Consider the following 17,270-nt stretch of genomic DNA (forward strand, 5'->3'; position numbering starts at 1 on the left):
AATTGCAACAGAGTACTTGGTTTCAATCGTGTCTTTTACCATTAGACACTGTGCAAGAGTTTTTTTTTTATATTATTATTATTATTTTTGATGTTATTTCAGAACTTTGGCGACACTTTCTTGGCGTTATGTACCCAAAAATGAAATAATACACACTTGGCTGGCAAGAAATATTTATGGCCAGTAAATTTTCTCAATTCATTCACCGTTGGGAAGGCGTGCAGAAAAATGTGGACTATTCTGCTAACTTTGCATATTCTGTTCATTTTACATTTTTTGTGCTGATTATTTATTTTTTATTTTTTGGAAAAGCTGTGGAATTCTGTGTAATGTATTTATGAGTTAAGTGTATTGCAACCTTAATGGCTGCTCAAAGCACTATTAAATTAGCTAAAATATTTGAGAAAATACGTACTGTAGATGGGGCGGAGAATTTGTGGAAATTTATGAATGAGGGGTGTACTAAATTCTGCTGCAAACTGCTGAGTTTTCTGTGCAATTCTGTGTGTGCAGATTCCGTATGGGCATGAATATGACTCATGTTCATTAGGAGGAGTTTTGAGAAAAGATGTGTAATAAGAATTTAGACTTTTTGTTACTGCACTTTGTATCGCAGTCTTAAGAAATGAAATTTCCAATGCAATTTCAATGATAAATCTTGTTTATTCTGAATAAATTAAACCTTGATGTCAACTGCAAAGATTCCAGGCCCGAGACCCTATTGACTGAACTCTGTCTGTTTGTTTTCCTCCAGCAAATGGGATGGCAGATCCTCTCAGCTCCACCCCTGGCACGGGCAGTGCCACCAGTCCCAAACTTGAGCCTCCACCATCGCCACATGCCAACCGCAAGAAACACAGGCGGAAAAAGAGCACGGGTATCACCAAACCAGACAGCTTTTCTGCAGGGAATGAAGGTAGAGCATGCACACATTTATAAAAGAAATTGTAATGTATATCCAAATTGGTATCAAGTATTATACATACACATCCTAGAACATATAACTGTTCCAAAGTAAGTCTATAAGTTGCCCAGTTGTTGTACTGTTGGATGCTATTAGGCATTCTTTTTTTTCTGTATCCGTCTGTATCAGGTGGGTGGTTCACATGAGCTTCAGTGTTTACACTCCCATTTAAAGTCGCTGCATGGTGTTGCTGTGCAGGATCTCCAGTATCAGTAAATGATTATCTAACCAACAATGTTAAGACCAACACCATTTTTGGGCAACAGTTACAGATTCATCAGTTATAGGTTTGCGTTAGTGACCGTTTAAGGTCAGATGCAACAAAATGCTAGCAATTGACAAGCTTAACAAATAAACTTCACAATTTATTTGCACTCTGGACAATTGCTTGTGCACCATTTGCGGTGACTGCTTTGTTATCATCAAATGGTTAATAAGATAAGATGTTCCTCGCTTTCTGAAGGGAAAAAGTACTCTGATTTGAGCCATTGTTCTATGTGTCATGTGGGACAGAGATGATACTGTATGTCATGAATGCATTACCACATTGGTTTCTTTGCCCGTCCCGATGACAAATATAGACTCCTAATTGGGTGTTATTGAGGAAACAAAAGCACTTCCCTGGGGCCAATGTTACCAATAGCAGAAATCCATCAACTGGACAGACGCTGTCCATCAATGACTTCATCACAGGTGTTTCCTAAATACATTTGTAAATTTTTTTTTTTTTTTTTTTTTTTTTTGGATAGTCATTTCATCATCCATGAAGACCTAATGTTACACTTTGAAGTCGAACAAAAACACAAAGACTAAGCACTTTAACAATAACATGTTTGTAGATTGTATACAGACTAATTTTTGGAGAGAAGTTTTAGAGTTTGACCAGTCAATTTGACCACTTTTTTAAAAGTGTTTTTCCCCCCTCAAATTGTCCTTGCAGATCTTTTAAGTTTCAGACAAAAGCTGTTTTATGATTTCGAATGCCTTGCAACTACCAAAAATGTAATTGAGTAGTTATTGATTTAGTAAAATTGTATTAACTAAAATTGCCTCCAGTTGTGTCTATTTTATTAGTATTATGCTAATGTTATGCTTTGAAGTCACACAAAAACAATAATTCAATGTTAGTAGGTGGTATACAGGCCATAATGTCTCATTTTAAGAGAGAATTACTAACGTTTGACTACGGAGCCCCTTAGAGGACAGGCCGGGAATTTTTTTTATTTTCTGAAATAGTTTTGCGTTCCCTCGTAAAAAAAATGTTCATTCCCTCGCAATCTTTTGCATTCGCTCACAATTAGTTTTGCATGCCTTCGCAATAATTTGCGTTCCCTCGCAACAAATTTTTCATTCCCTCGCAAGAATTTGTGTTCCCTCACGATAATTTGCATGCCCTCACAATGTGTTTTTCGTTCCCACGCAGTAATTCACATTCCCTCATGATACGTTTTGCAAGCCCTTGCAATAATTTGCGTTCCCTTGCAATAATTTTTTTCATGCCCTCACAATAATTTGTATTCCCTCCCAGTACGTTTTTCGTTCCCTTACGATAATTTGCATTCACTCGTAATAAGTTTGGCGTCCCCTTGCAATAAATTTTGCATTCTCTTGCAATAAATTTTGCATTCTCTTGCAATAATTTGCATTCCCTCACAATAAGTTTTGCGTTCCCTCGCAATAATTTGCGTTCCCTCGCAATAGGTTTTTCGTTCCCTCGCGATAATTTGCATTCCCTAACAATACGTTTTGTGAGCCCTTGCAATAATTTGCATTCCCTCGCAATAGGTTTTTCGTGCCCTCTCAATAATTTGCGTTCCCTCGCAATACGTTTCTCGTGCCGTCTCAGTAATTTGCGTTCCCTCGCAATACGTTTCTCGTTCCCTCGCAATAATTTACGTTCCCTCGCCATACGTTTTTTTATGCCCTCGCAATAAGTTTTGCATTCCCTTGCAATAATTTGCATTCCCTCACAATAAGTTTTGCGTTCCCTCGCAATAATTTGCGTTCCCTCGCAATAGGTTTTTCGTTCCCTCGCGATAATTTGCATTCCCTAACAATACGTTTTGTGAGCCCTTGCAATAATTTGCATTCCCTCGCAATAGGTTTTTCGTGCCCTCTCAATAATTTGCATTCCCTCGCAATACGTTTCTCGTGCCGTCTCAGTAATTTGCGTTCCCTCGCAATACGTTTCTCGTTCCCTCGCAATAATTTACGTTCCCTCGCCATACGTTTTTTGTGCCCTCGCAATAATTTTTGCATTCCCTTGCAATAATTTGCATTCCCTCACAATAAGTTTCGCGTTCCCTCGCAATAATTTGCGTTCCCTCGCAATAGGTTTTTCGTTCCCTCGCGATAATTTGCATTCCCTAACAATACGTTTTGTGAGCCCTTGCAATAATTTGCATTCCCTCGCAATAGGTTTTTCGTGCCCTCTCAATAATTTGCGTTCCCTCGCAATGCGTTTCTCGTGCCGTCTCAGTAATTTGCGTTCCCTCGCAATACGTTTCTCGTTCCCTCGCAATAATTTACGTTCCCTCGCCATACGTTTTTCGTGCCCTCACAATAAGTTTTGCATTCCCTTGCAATAATTTGCATTTGCTCGCTGTAAGTTTTGCGTGCACTTGCAATAAGTTTTGCGTGCCCTCGCAATCAATTTACCATGGTTTTACTATAGTAACCTTATTTTAATCTTGATATTTGTAGTAATACCATAGTAAAAAATAAAAGAAAATGAAAACTATGGTTATAAAATCATATTTTTTGGTGTTATTATGGTTTTACAACAAATACCATGGTGACTATATGGATATAGTATACTGTATTAAAGCCATGTTTTCTGCCAAAAAACATTACTTCACTTACATTTCACAGTCACTACAATATTACTATAGTAAAACCATAGTTAAACTATGGTGTTTATATAATAAAACCATAATAACCACAAAATTATGATTTTTATTACCAGAGTTTTTGTTTTCCTGTATTACTATGGTTTCCTGTATCACTATGGTTTCACTATGAATATCATTGTTAAAATATGGTTACTGTTGTAAAACCATGGTAAATATATTTCGAGGGAATGCAAAACTACAAGGGCGCGCAAAACTTATTGCGAGGCATGCAAAACTATTTCAGAAAAAAAATTCCCGCCCTGTCCTCTATGGGGCTCCATATTTGACCAGTCATTTGTAAATTCTTTGAAAACATACTAGCTTTTTTTGTTTTTCCTCAGATTTCTTTTCTGTGTCTCTTTGTTTTCTCAGACAGTAGCTCTTGGTGATTACAAACATCTAAGAACACCCAGACATAAATGTGATTGTAGTTTTACCAGCAGTAAAATGATCCTCCAATGATCCAACTCTACAATTCTGATTATTTTATTAGAATTATTGGTGTAAAAATGACAGATTTCTGACATTACAACCGCAAGGGATCACAGGTTTGATAGTTTCCAATTGCTGTACTGTATCAAAGAACAAGTTAAGGACGTTCACCCTTCTTAGCATTCGTTCTGTCTCATTACGCATGGAATAATTGACAGTTCCTCAAGAATATGAGGTCTAACCTCATATGAGTTCTTAAGCTTGGCTTAGTCATCAAGTGGAATAACAATGGTGTCACGGTCAAATACAGGATATGAAGGGCTTTGAATGGGAGAGGGAATGTGTGTGTGTGGTCAGAAGTTCGAACAAACTTCCATCAGAAAGTGTTCTATTAGTGTGTGCTTGTCTGTTCTAGTGAGTGCATACCGAATACAGACATATTGCTTAAGTATGAAGATCACTCACATGGAGCAAGTTGTATCTGCTGAAGGGAGAGGAGTGTGGGGGGAGATATAATGGGGTGGTTGGATCCTTGAATAAATTGCTATCAGTTTATCTCATTTACAGGGCAATCAAAACCCCTGAATGCTGGCAGAAATCGAATTTTAGCTGTTGTGAAGCATCATAAATCAAATGTGCTGTCGCTCTGTAAGAAGGTGAGGCAACTTTTTTTGTTTGGCTTCTTTTGCGAGACTGTACAGTATATTTTACAGCATTGATTTTCTAAAGAAAATCTTTTTATACCACTAGGTAGTCAATGGCTTTTATACAAAATCCACAATTAAGACATATTTTGACAAATAATGTGTTTGTAGCATTGGGAAGTTTTATTCATTTTAGTGAATTGGTTCGTTCGGACGGTATGTTTTGTAAACTTGTTCAAAGATCCGACCCACTTGTCAGTTGCTACTCAGAATTGTTCCCAGAAGTCCCTGTGTGACATTTAATGTGTAATTTTTATGGGAAAATTGGCGATTATCATTATGTTTTCGATTAGATTATATAGACTGGATCACATGTCCTGGTATTTATTGTTCCAACAATATCAAATAAAAAAAATAAAAAATCTCGATATTATTAAAACCAGTAAAGGCATGTTCCGTGTTCAATACAAGTTAAGCTCAGTTGACAACATTTGTGGTATAATGTTGATTACCACGAAAAATTGTTTCAACTCATCCCTTGTTTATTTAAGAAAAATCTAAAATCGTTGTTACAGTGAGGCCCTTAAAATGGAAGCGAATGAGGTTTATATATAAACATTAAAATACATTTTATAACTGTAGCCACAAGACATAAACATAATTCGGGTTAACACGATTTTAGTGTAAATTTATTTCCAATATTACAAACCCTGTAGTCTGGTAAATGGCGTAACACCAGCAAATTCGTGATTTTATCACACTATTATCATGTTAAAAGTGCTGTAAGCGATTTTTTTTTTTTTTTTTTTCATGGAAAAGTATGCAAAAAAATTGTCTTACTCCCTGAGAGATATTACTGAAATAAGTGTTGTAAGATATTTCACCTTTCTCTGTGACAGCTCTAGACTCTGTAAACAGAAAACAAAAACGTGTCCGTGGACCGCGGACCATCTGCCTGTCAATCATTTTGCATGTTCTCATAGTGTTGAAGTTGTAGTGAATTATTGAGACTTACTTTTGAAATGGTGTATATTTCAATGTTTATCGACTGACCCTATTCACTTTCATTCTAAGTGCCTTATTTGAACTGCAATTTTTATTGTAGTTTTTTATTTTTTTATGTTTTTCAATAAATGAGGGACGAGTCAAAATTATTTTTGTGGTAATCAACATTATGCTACAAATGCTGTTGATTGAGCTTAACTTTTATTGAACCTGACAATATTGTTCCTATTTCACGATTTCACACCAAAATTCTTGCTTAGTCGAGTGATTTATAAACACTTTGCAAAAATATGTTTGAACGAATCATTTAAAATAATCAGTTTAAAAGAACAACTTATTAGAGAATAGGATATCATTACTTGTTGTCAGCCTAGCAGTTAGCACACATGGTGTGACCCATGGTACCCATGTAAAACAATGTGAGTTTGAATTCGGCTTGTAACATTTCCCAATCACGTCTTTTCTCTCGACTGTACCTTTAAATAAAAGTGACAAAAAGACCAAAAATGTGTGTGCGCAGGATACATTGGAGTAAGCAAGGAGAAAACATTTTTAAAAGGGTCAAGGGTTTTCAAAATGTAATCACTGGAACACTTTAGACTCTTATCTTAAGTTTCAGGTCAATCCAAGAGCAAACAGGCCAGTAAGTCTTCTACATGCAGTGTCTCTCCATCCGAACAGCATCAGTGGAGCGTTTTCTCGATTCCCCACTGAATGTACAGCGGTATAATGAACATCTTGGGTGCTTAAAAGAAGATGCAGGCTTCTTGTTGAGTCAGCTGACAGGAGCTTTAATGCCTTTTTTAATGGCCACACCATCAGTTCTTTACTCTTGTACACATGCCTCAGTGTTAAACTGCCAATAAAGATATGTTTGCGTGTCTGGAAGTCGATTCATTTGGACTTTCTGTAGTTGTTGGTTGGAAATTTCCATGGTATTCTCAATACAGTTTAACTACTATAGCAAAGGTGTGAAAATATTATGTCCTGGAATTGGTGTATTTGATTGAATAGACAGACTCTGGATTAGTTTTAAAAAATAGCATACTTGTCAATCAAACAATACTTGTTAACTTTTTTCAATATGACTCTATAGAGAACCTTGAAGTGCTGTCCTTTGCAACTCCTGATTGTGTTTTTTCATGCTTCCCCTATGTGGAGCCATACAGAATTGGATTGTGACGATAAGATATTAAATATTTAGTCAGTTTATATTTGCAGGTTTTTCAGAAGGGACTTTATATTGTGCTTTAAACAAGGGTTCTATTTTTATACATTTGGTGTTTGAATAATAACCTGGTGATTAGTGGTTGACCTATTAGAGTGATTCTCACAAAACTGGTCCTATTTTACTTCGAAAACAAAAGAAAAAAATATATATAAAAAAGTCCATGTTGCCAATAGAAAATGAAGCCTATTCTTCCGGCCATTAAGATTTCTTACATTTTGACATTATTTTCATGAGCATTAAGCATATTGTAGCCCCCATTTCTCATTACATAATTTGAAAAATAAAGATGGTCATCATGATATTCTCATAACCTCAATGTGAAAAACTATACATTATTTACATTTTAAAGTATTTGTACATTATAGTTATACTGTCTTGGTACTGCCTTTCATTTTCACCGATTTTAATAAGGAACATTTTTACAAGCGCTTCTTTTTATTCTTATACAGTATGAACATGTTACGGTGATGAGAATCGTCATTGAAAACAATAGGAATAGTAAAAGTAAAATGTCGGGAAATGTTACAGTAATGAGAATTGGGTCCTCAATGTAAATGCTTAATTTTCTTTATGCAATATATACATACTGTGTCTATATATATATATATATATATATATATATATATATATAGATGAGAGAGAGAGAGAGAGAGAGAGAGAGAGAGAGAGAGAGAGAGAGAGAGAGAGAGAGAGAGAGAGAGAGAGAGATTACTGTGCAAAAGTCTTGGGCACATAAGATGTTTCACAAAAACATTTGTCTTAAGATGGTTATTTATATCTTCAGCTTTAGTGTGTCAATAGGAAATATAATTGTTAGACTCCCAAACATTTTTTGCAAATAGAAAAGGTTAGAATAGAAGAACAGAGAGCCCTGCAACAGATGTCATGTCCCTCACAAAGCCCCCCACCAAACATCGTGTCAGTCTGAGATTACATAAAGAGACAGAAGTAATTGAGACAGCCTAAATAGATAGAAGAACTGTGGCGAATTGTCCAAGAAACTTGGAACATCCTATCTGCCAACAACCAAGAAAAACGGTGTCCAGGTGTACCTAGGAGAATTGGTGCTGTTTTAAAGGCAAAGGTGGTCACACTCGAATATTGATTCAGCTTTTTTATGTTTACTGGACTTTGTATGACATTAAGTGATAAATGAAAACTATTTATGTCATTATTTTTGAAGACATCCTCACTATGCAACATTTTTCACAAGTGCCTAAAACTTTTGCACAGTACTGTGTGTGTGTGTGTGTGTGTGAGTGTGTGTGTGTCTGTGTGTATATATATATATATATATATATGAATGAGAATCACCCTTAATGGGGTTTTCAATAACGCTGATCAGAACAAGGTATAACGCTGACATACATTTATGCATATATACAATACGACTTGTATAGCACATCAAATACTTTTTGTTTTGGCTCTATCAAAACAGCTTCTGGGACTCCCCTTTCAAGGAAAATATAACAATATCATTGTTTGCATGGCATTATATACACAAATACAAATGCATGTGCATATATTTGTAAATTAATGTGCATCAAATCGTTGTTTGGGTGTGTTAATGTCTCATTATTTTGTTTGGGTGCATTTACCTTCAATGCATTTTTTGAAGTCTCATACTTGTAACATCAAAGTGCATCTGTGTATATAAGGGGTGTTATCGTTTACATTGTCTGTGCATCTGAATGCATTATCTCCTTCTCAGTATTTGGCCCCGTATCCCCCCAGGCCATTGTCAGTAATGGCCGCGTGCTGATTTCTCTAATACAGGTTAGGAATATTGCCTTTAATGATGTGTAAAATGAGCAAACACCGCCACTGACATTTACAGATGGCACAGGCAGGCCCGGTTCCTCCCAGCTGCCCGTTAATTCTTAGACACCAGCTAGCAACTGTATACGCCCAGACCTGTTCTGTGTATCATTGCACATGTGCTGGAATCAAGATTGTGCTTGTCACCTTTTGGAGTTTGTAAAGCAACACTCAAGCACACACGCCTTAATTTAGAGCCCTCGCGGCTGGTGCTGATTTGATGGATTTGCCGTTGTTTGGCCGTGTGCTCTGACAGGATAGCAATTGGGTTACACTGGCAGGTCCAGATGTGGTACTGGAGCAGGCGTCTGACCCAGAGGGCATTTAGGGTGAAGCAGCTGCCTTGATTAGATGTGATTCACTTGAACAAATGTTGTGATTTTTTTTTTAATTGTTTCTTTATAGCTCTCTTTCTCTCTTTGTGTTAATTTCCTTTGAATTTTTTCCTTCTCAGGTTGCAGAAGGGATATTTAAGTAAAGACAACATGAAATCAAAAATTTAAGTAAAGACAACATGAAATCAATATTGACCCCATTTACTTTCTTAAAGGAATATTCTGGGTTCAACAGAAGTTAAGCTCATTCGAGAGCATTTGTGGCATAATGTTGATTACCACAAAAATAATTTTTGACTCTTCCATTCTTTAAAAAAAAAAAAAAAAAAAGGTTAAAGTGAGACACTTACAATGGAAGTGTATGGGGGCCAATTTTTGGAGGGTTTAAAGGCAGAAATGTGAAGCTTCACATTTTATAAAAGCACTTACATTAATTCTTCTGTTAAAACTCATGTATTATTTGAGCTGGAAAGTTGTTTAAATTGTCATTTTTACAGTCAATTTAGGGTTTTAGGGTTTGTTGACATTATATCGTCATGGGAACAAAGTTGTAAAAATTGGCTCTAACTTTACACAGAAAAGGTAAAGTTAGTAAGTGATTTTTATCACACTAAAATCATGTTAACACGCATTATTTTTTACGTCTTGTGGCTATACTTTTGAAATAGTGAGTATTTTAACATTTACCGATTGGCCCCCATTCACTTCTATTGTAAGTGCCTCACTGTAGCTCAGATTTTTAAAGAAAAGAAGGGGCAAGTCAAAATTTATTTTTGTGTTAATCAATATTATGCCACAAATGTTTTCAATTGAGCTAAACTTGTATTGAACCAAGAATGTTCCTTTAATGAATGTGCCTACATTTTTATGCATGATTTAACAGTGCAAGGTATTCTGAAAAAAAATTAAAAAGTGTAATTTTTCATCAAAATGTAATAACTTTATCAATGTAATAATGTTGTAGACTAACATGTAAGGAACCAATCAAATCCAGATAAATTCAAGTCTAGCCTTACGTTATTTCCCACTTAATTTCCTGTATCAATCGTAAATACGTCACATTATTGACGTTGTATGTGTCCTTTGACAGATCACAACTTAAGAAAAAGGGTAACAAGTGGATCGTCCTATATTAAAGGGATAGTTCACCCAAAAATGACAATTCTGTGATTTACACACTCTGATCATGTTTCAAATCCCAGACTTTTTATTTTATTTTATTTTTTAATTTTTTATATGGAACACAAAAGGATTATATTTCATTATAGCACTTTTCATGGCGTAAAACATGCTATGAAAGTTAATGGTGACTGAGGATAACATTTTTCCTAACAACTCCATTTGTGTTCCATGGAAGAAAGTCATACAGGTTTGGAAAAACATGAGGGTACTTTAAGTAAACGATGACAGAATTTGTATTTTTAGCCGAACTATCCCTGTAACAGACCTCATAGCCTTGAAATAGTGTTTAGGTCAATGAAGTTTTTTTCTTATTTTCTTACAATAAAGTGCATGATCATATTTCCATAAATCTCTGTGAAATCCAGGACATGTAAAGGTTTGATATAATAATTTAAAGTTGCAAAATTTGTAGCCAAACAGGAAAGAGCTCATAATAAAAACATTAGGATTTTGATTGACAGGTCTGTTGTTTCAGAATCCACAAAGATTGTGGACAACAAAGATCATTAATGGCCGTTTAAAATGGCAGGGTGTCAAACATGCTCAGTTTTCTTCTATATTTAGTTATGTCTGATTCAGATGGCGAGTTACCTGACCAAATCTGGATAGAAATATAAAATGCCTTAAATATAACGAAATGGTGAACGTCTTTTGTATTATAGATTTACATTATACTGTATTTTTTAAACTTGCCTCAGAATAGTCTCTAGATAGATTCATGGATAGAGCAACAATTCAAAATACTGGTAAAATGCTTTTAAACTTACAGAGGAAATTAGATCTGTCACATTTCAGAACTCCCACACAGCAATTTTTATTAAATTGCATGTTAAAATGATTTACTGAAATGTTACTTTGTGTTTGCTGCTTATCAACTAAAGTACATTATGTGAATTTGGCTTGTCTTTTTCTGTGGTTTCAAGTTGCTGCCATCAGAAACAGATTTTTTTATTATTATTTTTTTTTTTAACATATTGTAATGGCTAATTTATCAGATGGCCACCCAACAGAATAATTGCCTGTGTTCACATGCAGAGGTGTGTAATCATTGGACAGTGGAATACTAGATAATTATGTTGGTGTACATTATCATAGACAGCAGAAAGTCTACTGTATCATGACAGCCAAAATGTTTTCCAAATGAATGCTGTTTGCTTCTATGAGTCAAAAATATTAAATCTATTCAAATATATAGCATTCTAGCACTGAAAGGTGTTTGCACAATGTTTGCAAACAAAAAACATTTAGAGTTCATTAATACCATATGAAATCATTAGACATATTAAATATGTTCCTTTATCAGATAAGCAAAATGACTTTGATGTGTTTAACAATAATGCACTTTACAGTGAGGTTTTGTGTTATTAAACGCATTAAGTGTCATCTTTTTTTACTGTATTAATCTTGATGTTAATTTATATATATATATTATTTTACATTGTTAGTTCATAATGCATTAACTAATAATAACATGCACAACTTTTGATGTTTAAACATATTAATATATAAAGTAACATTAACCAAGATTAATAAATGCTGTAAAAGTATTGTTATATTGTACTATATTGTAAAAGTATTGTTGTATTAGTACTAATATTAACATAAACAGCCTTATTGTAAAGTATTTGCATTTCGAGATTAAACCCCCTAAATTAGGTGGACTTTTATTCTTTTTGAAGACCTCTAGAGACTTTTGTGCAGTATACAGTATGTGTTCACATCCTGGGTTGTGAACCCAGTCTTATGTTTGAGGTTCATTTTCAACAGATTGAGGCATGAAATGTAAACAAAGAAGAGGGAGCAACAGGGGTGGCAGACCTTCACCCTTTAGTCCTTGATTTAGACACAAAGCTCCTGGCTCTGTATTGATCTCTGGCCTGGAGTCAAGTCCCGTGAATAAATCGGATAATTGAGGAGGGTGTCAACCTAATTGGATTGTTGCCGTTAGCTTGAGGCCATGTGGTGTAGTGAAGTGAATGGGAGTCTTTTACAATGAGATGCATGTTTTGAGCAGAACAGTTCAAGTCTTCATATGGAGATTATTGATTAGAGCAAAGAATAGACATAGATCTATATACTTCACATAAAAGATGAACCACTGCCTTAAGACCCTACTTGCCATGAATAAATTTGAATTTGAAGTTGGGTGCTTATTTCACTTTTGAAAATAGTTTAGGGCTGGGCGGTACAACAGTATATAACGTGCAATGGTAGCTTTAAAGATTTTTTAATATTATTTATACCTCAGTAGATTTCTGGCTATAGTAGGATTCTTTCCGTTAATTATACATGAGAGCAGCGAAAAAACATGGGAGTTATGCAGAGAGGGATGTGTCCCAAACAAGTTAAGACGAGGTAAAAATGATTAAGGTTTGTTTGTTAGACACAACGCAAAGCAACACAAGTTTAGTTGTTAACCTGCCAAATTAATATAGAATTCAGCTGATGTGCTGTCACAGGTTTGCGTTTATGGCCTGTTTTTATTTATTTTATTTTATTTTGTATTTTTTGCTGCTGTATTTTATAAATAATCTTTTGGTTTGCGTCCATCATGTTTTGAATGATATGAAGTAGGGATGTGCCCGAAGCCGAATAACCTATTCGGAAAGGAACGAAAAATGACTTCAAAACGAATTACGGATTCAACCTAATAATATAAAAAATATTCATTTGACTGATAATTCAAGAAACGCAAGCATAAAGCGACAAAGAAAAATGAACATATTCTAAATTACAACGAATTTAGTAATCTGTGCAGCCAATATTTCTAAAGTGTAAACCTAATGAATGAAAATGCGCACAGTGTGATTTCAGATTGGATGTGCGCGGTCTCTGTAAATAGTGCGCTTCTGGAGCTTGTCAAGTGTAATATTAACTAAGATATGACATCATGTACACTTTCCACTTCTTGAAATGGAAAATTTTGTATATTTCTTTTAATGCATGATTCTGTATGTAATAAATAAATTTGCGCATGACATTTCACATTTTGCTTGACACCTCCTGCCTCCAGAATAATGTTGTTATACATGAACAAACGAATGAAAATTCTGTTCAGGCAGAATTATTTATATATATATACATACAGTTGTGCTCAAAGGTTTGCATACTCTGGCAGAAATTGTTAAATTTTGGCATTGATTTGGAAAATAGGACTGATCATGCAAAAAAAACTGTCTTTTATTTAAGGATAGTGATCATATTAAGCCATTTATTATCACATAGTTGTTTGGCTCCTTTTTAAATCATAATGATAACAGAAATCACCCAAATGGCCCTGATCAAAAGTTTACATACCCTTGAATGTTTGGCCTTGTTACAGACACACAAGGTGACACACAGGTTTAAATTGCAATTAAAGGTTAATTTCCCACACCTGTGGCTTTTTAAATTGCAATTAGTGTCTGTGTATAAATAGTCAATGAGTTTGTTAGCTCTCACGTGGATGCACTGAGCAGGCTAGATACTGAGCCATGGGGAGCAGAGAAGAACTGTCAAAAGACCTGTTTAACAAGGTAATGGAACTTTATAAAGATGGAAAAGGATATAAAAAGATACCCAAAGCCTTGAAAATGCCAGTCAGTACTGTTCAATCACTTATTAAGAAGTGGAAAATTTGGGGATCTCTTGATACCAAGCCAAGGTCAGGTAGACCAAGAAAGATTTCAGCCACAAGTGCCAGAAGAATTGTTCGGGATACAAAGAAAAACCCACAGGTAACCTCAGGAGAAATACAGGCTGCTCTGGAAAAAGACGGTGTGGTTGTTTCAAGGAGCACAATACGACGATACTTGAACAAAAATGAGCTGCATGGTCGAGTTGCCAGAAAGAAGCCAATGCCACAAAAATGCCCGGTTACAATATGCCCGACAACACCTTGACACACCTCACAGCTTCTGGCACACTGTAATTTGGAGTGACGAGACCAAAATAGAGCTTTATGGTCACAACCATAAGTGCTATGTTTGGAGAGGGGTCAACAAGTATTGTGCTCCTTGAAACAACCACACCGTCTTTTTCCAGAGCAGCCTGTATTTCTCCTGAGGTTACCTGTGGGTTTTTCTTTGTATCCCGAACAATTCTTCTGGCACTTGTGGCTGAAATCTTTCTTGGTCTACCTGACCTTGGCTTGGTATCAAGAGATATATATATATACTGATATATAATCAGTGTATCAGGTAAAGGATGGGCAAGGAGGAGGCGGGAATTGGCTGAACAGTCAACATAGAGTTTAATGTAAAACTCGAACTTAAAACAACATAAAACAAACACAGACGCACATGCAACGCAGCCGCGTGCTTCTCTCTCTCTCTCGAACTGGTGTCTCCGGCTCCCCTTTATCTCACTCTCCCACTGATCAGCTGATTCAGCGCTGGCCATGCAGCATCATAGCCCGGCCATGCCCTCCTCTTCATCACAATCAGAAATACTAGGAGAAACCAAAGTTAACAACATATTCCACAGTTAATGTGGCCAGCAAATTCAGCTTAATCTGGTAAGAGTTTAATTAAAAAATAATAATTATTATTATTATTGTTATTATTATTATTAGGCTATTATTATGAAAAGGCATACACAAGGCATATTTTATTAATAGAAATTATAAACGTAAGAGTAACATTTAAAAATGGGCATTTCATTTAGTTTTAACGCACTTCCGGTTTAAGCCCCGCCCACACCCGGTTCTATCCGAATACAGAGACAGATACAGATAATTTTGTCAAAGGAAAAAATACAGATACAGATAATGGCTTCACTGCACACCCCTAATATGAAGTACCTCTTCATTTTTTTTTTTGCAAAAATAGTATTTCCTGCAAAAATGCCTATAATGTGACGTATACTAATACCGTGTTATAAAATTATTCATATAGTAGTATGATTTTGGTTATGTCCACTTTTGTTCGACATACTGAGGAGAGTTTATAAAACAAAATTATCATTTAAGGGTGTTGCCAAATTACCTTATAATTTCTCTTATAATGAGACCTCAATAATGTAGTAATAACCGTTTACAGTGGGTGTGAATAAATGGTGTTATGTTGTGATTTTTAAAACAAACAGCCTTTTTTCTAAAAAAAAAAAACAACTGCAGTGATTGAATTTGTGAACTTATTTTCGCCTTTTTGCCTTGTTTTTGCTGTTAAACCTCATAATACTCACTTGTGTCATCATCGTCATGCACATATCAAAGTAATCATCGTTTTGCAATGAATGTTGAGCAAATTGCAGAAATGATGGTCTGTTTTTCACCTCTCGCCCCTCATTTGAGCTCTGTAGGAACGTTGCTTTTGCTCACACACTTTTTTGCGGTGTAGAAATTACTGTGACCAGAATGATTAACCCACATTATATTCTATTTAGGCAGCTGCAATAATAATGAGTCTTTACTGGTAATGAGATAAGTACTCTAATGGATGTATTTACCTTTTTAATCACTTGAATTTTACGATGCTGATGAACAACAGCAACTGACACTAATCGCAGATACTCACACTTTGGTTTTTGGCCATTTCATATTTTGTATTTTCAACCAGTACTTGCAAATGTGACTATATATATATATATATATATATATATATATATATATATATATATATATATATATATATATATATATATCACACACACACACACACCTGTATACACTCACTGGCCACTTTATTAGGAACACCTGTACATCTACTTATTCATGCGATTATCTAATCAGCCAATCGTGTGGCAGCACTGTAATGTATAAAGTCATGCAGATATGGGTCAGGAGCTTCAGTTAATGTTCAAATCAACCATCAGATTGGGGAGAAATGTGATCTCAGTGATTTGGACTGTGGCATGATTGTTGGTGCTAGATGGGCTGGTTTGAGTATTTCTGTAACTGCTGATATCCTGGGATTTTCATGCACAACAGTCCCTAGTGTATAGAGAATGGTGCGAAAAACAAAAAACAACCATTGAGTGGCAGTTCTGTAGATGAAAACACCTTATTGATGAGAGAGGTCAACAGAGAATGGCCAGACTGGTTTGAGCTGACAGAAAGGCTACGGTAGCTCAGAAAACTGCTCTGTATAATTGTAGGTAGCAGAATAGCATCTCAGAATGCACAACCATGTTGAACCTCGAGGCGGATGGGCTGAAACAGCAGAAAACCACATCGGGTTCCACTTCTGTCAGCCAAGAACAGAAAACATAGGCTGCGGTGGGCATACCATTTGTGTACCTCAGAAGAAATCCAGATTTGTCAGACCAGGTGATGTTTTTCCAATCCAGTTTTAGTGAGCCTGTGCCCACTGCAGCCTCAGTTTCCTGTTCTAAACTGAGAGTAGTGGAACCCGGACGTGTCCTCTGCCGCTGTAGTCCATCCGCCTCAATGTTCAACGTGTTGTGTGTTCAGAAATGCTTAACTGCATAGAACTGTTGTAACGTGATTATTTGGGTTACTGTCACCTTCCTGTCAGCTTGGACTAGTCTGTTCATTATTGACGCTGAAAAGTTGGAGGGGGAGTATGAATTCTCGTTCTAGAAAGCATTTGTTTGGACAAGCTTTCTCAACCTCTATGTGGCGTCATGGATGTTCATGAGTCTTTTAGCTGGAAGAGAGAGAATGCAGATTTTAAATGCTTATATATATCTTCTAAATTTTTTTTACAAAAATCAGCGTTTAGAAGTACACAAGCATATAGATAATCTTAAAGCTAATAGATATGGACTAAAAGCAGCAAAATTGTAATTTTAATTTCACAGGGTCTTTAAACTTCAAATACGAGATTT

At 35.6% G+C, this 17,270-nt stretch overlaps 1 protein-coding gene across 3 annotated transcripts in view; it reads left to right on the plus strand.

The window, feature by feature from the left end:
- LOC127432158 (arf-GAP with GTPase, ANK repeat and PH domain-containing protein 3-like) overlaps nt 1-17,270 on the plus strand; it is a 234,131-nt gene that overhangs the window by 198,614 nt on the left and 18,247 nt on the right. For all 3 annotated transcript variants that reach the window (XM_051683011.1, XM_051683012.1, XM_051683010.1), the window contains exon 13: nt 755-916. In XM_051683011.1, the coding sequence (XP_051538971.1) occupies nt 755-916 (162 nt within the window). The remainder of the gene's footprint in view (nt 1-754; nt 917-17,270) is intronic.

The sequence above is a fragment of the Myxocyprinus asiaticus genome, chromosome 41 (genome assembly GCF_019703515.2).
Source record: "Myxocyprinus asiaticus isolate MX2 ecotype Aquarium Trade chromosome 41, UBuf_Myxa_2, whole genome shotgun sequence".
NCBI classification, from domain to species: domain Eukaryota; kingdom Metazoa; phylum Chordata; class Actinopteri; order Cypriniformes; family Catostomidae; genus Myxocyprinus; species Myxocyprinus asiaticus.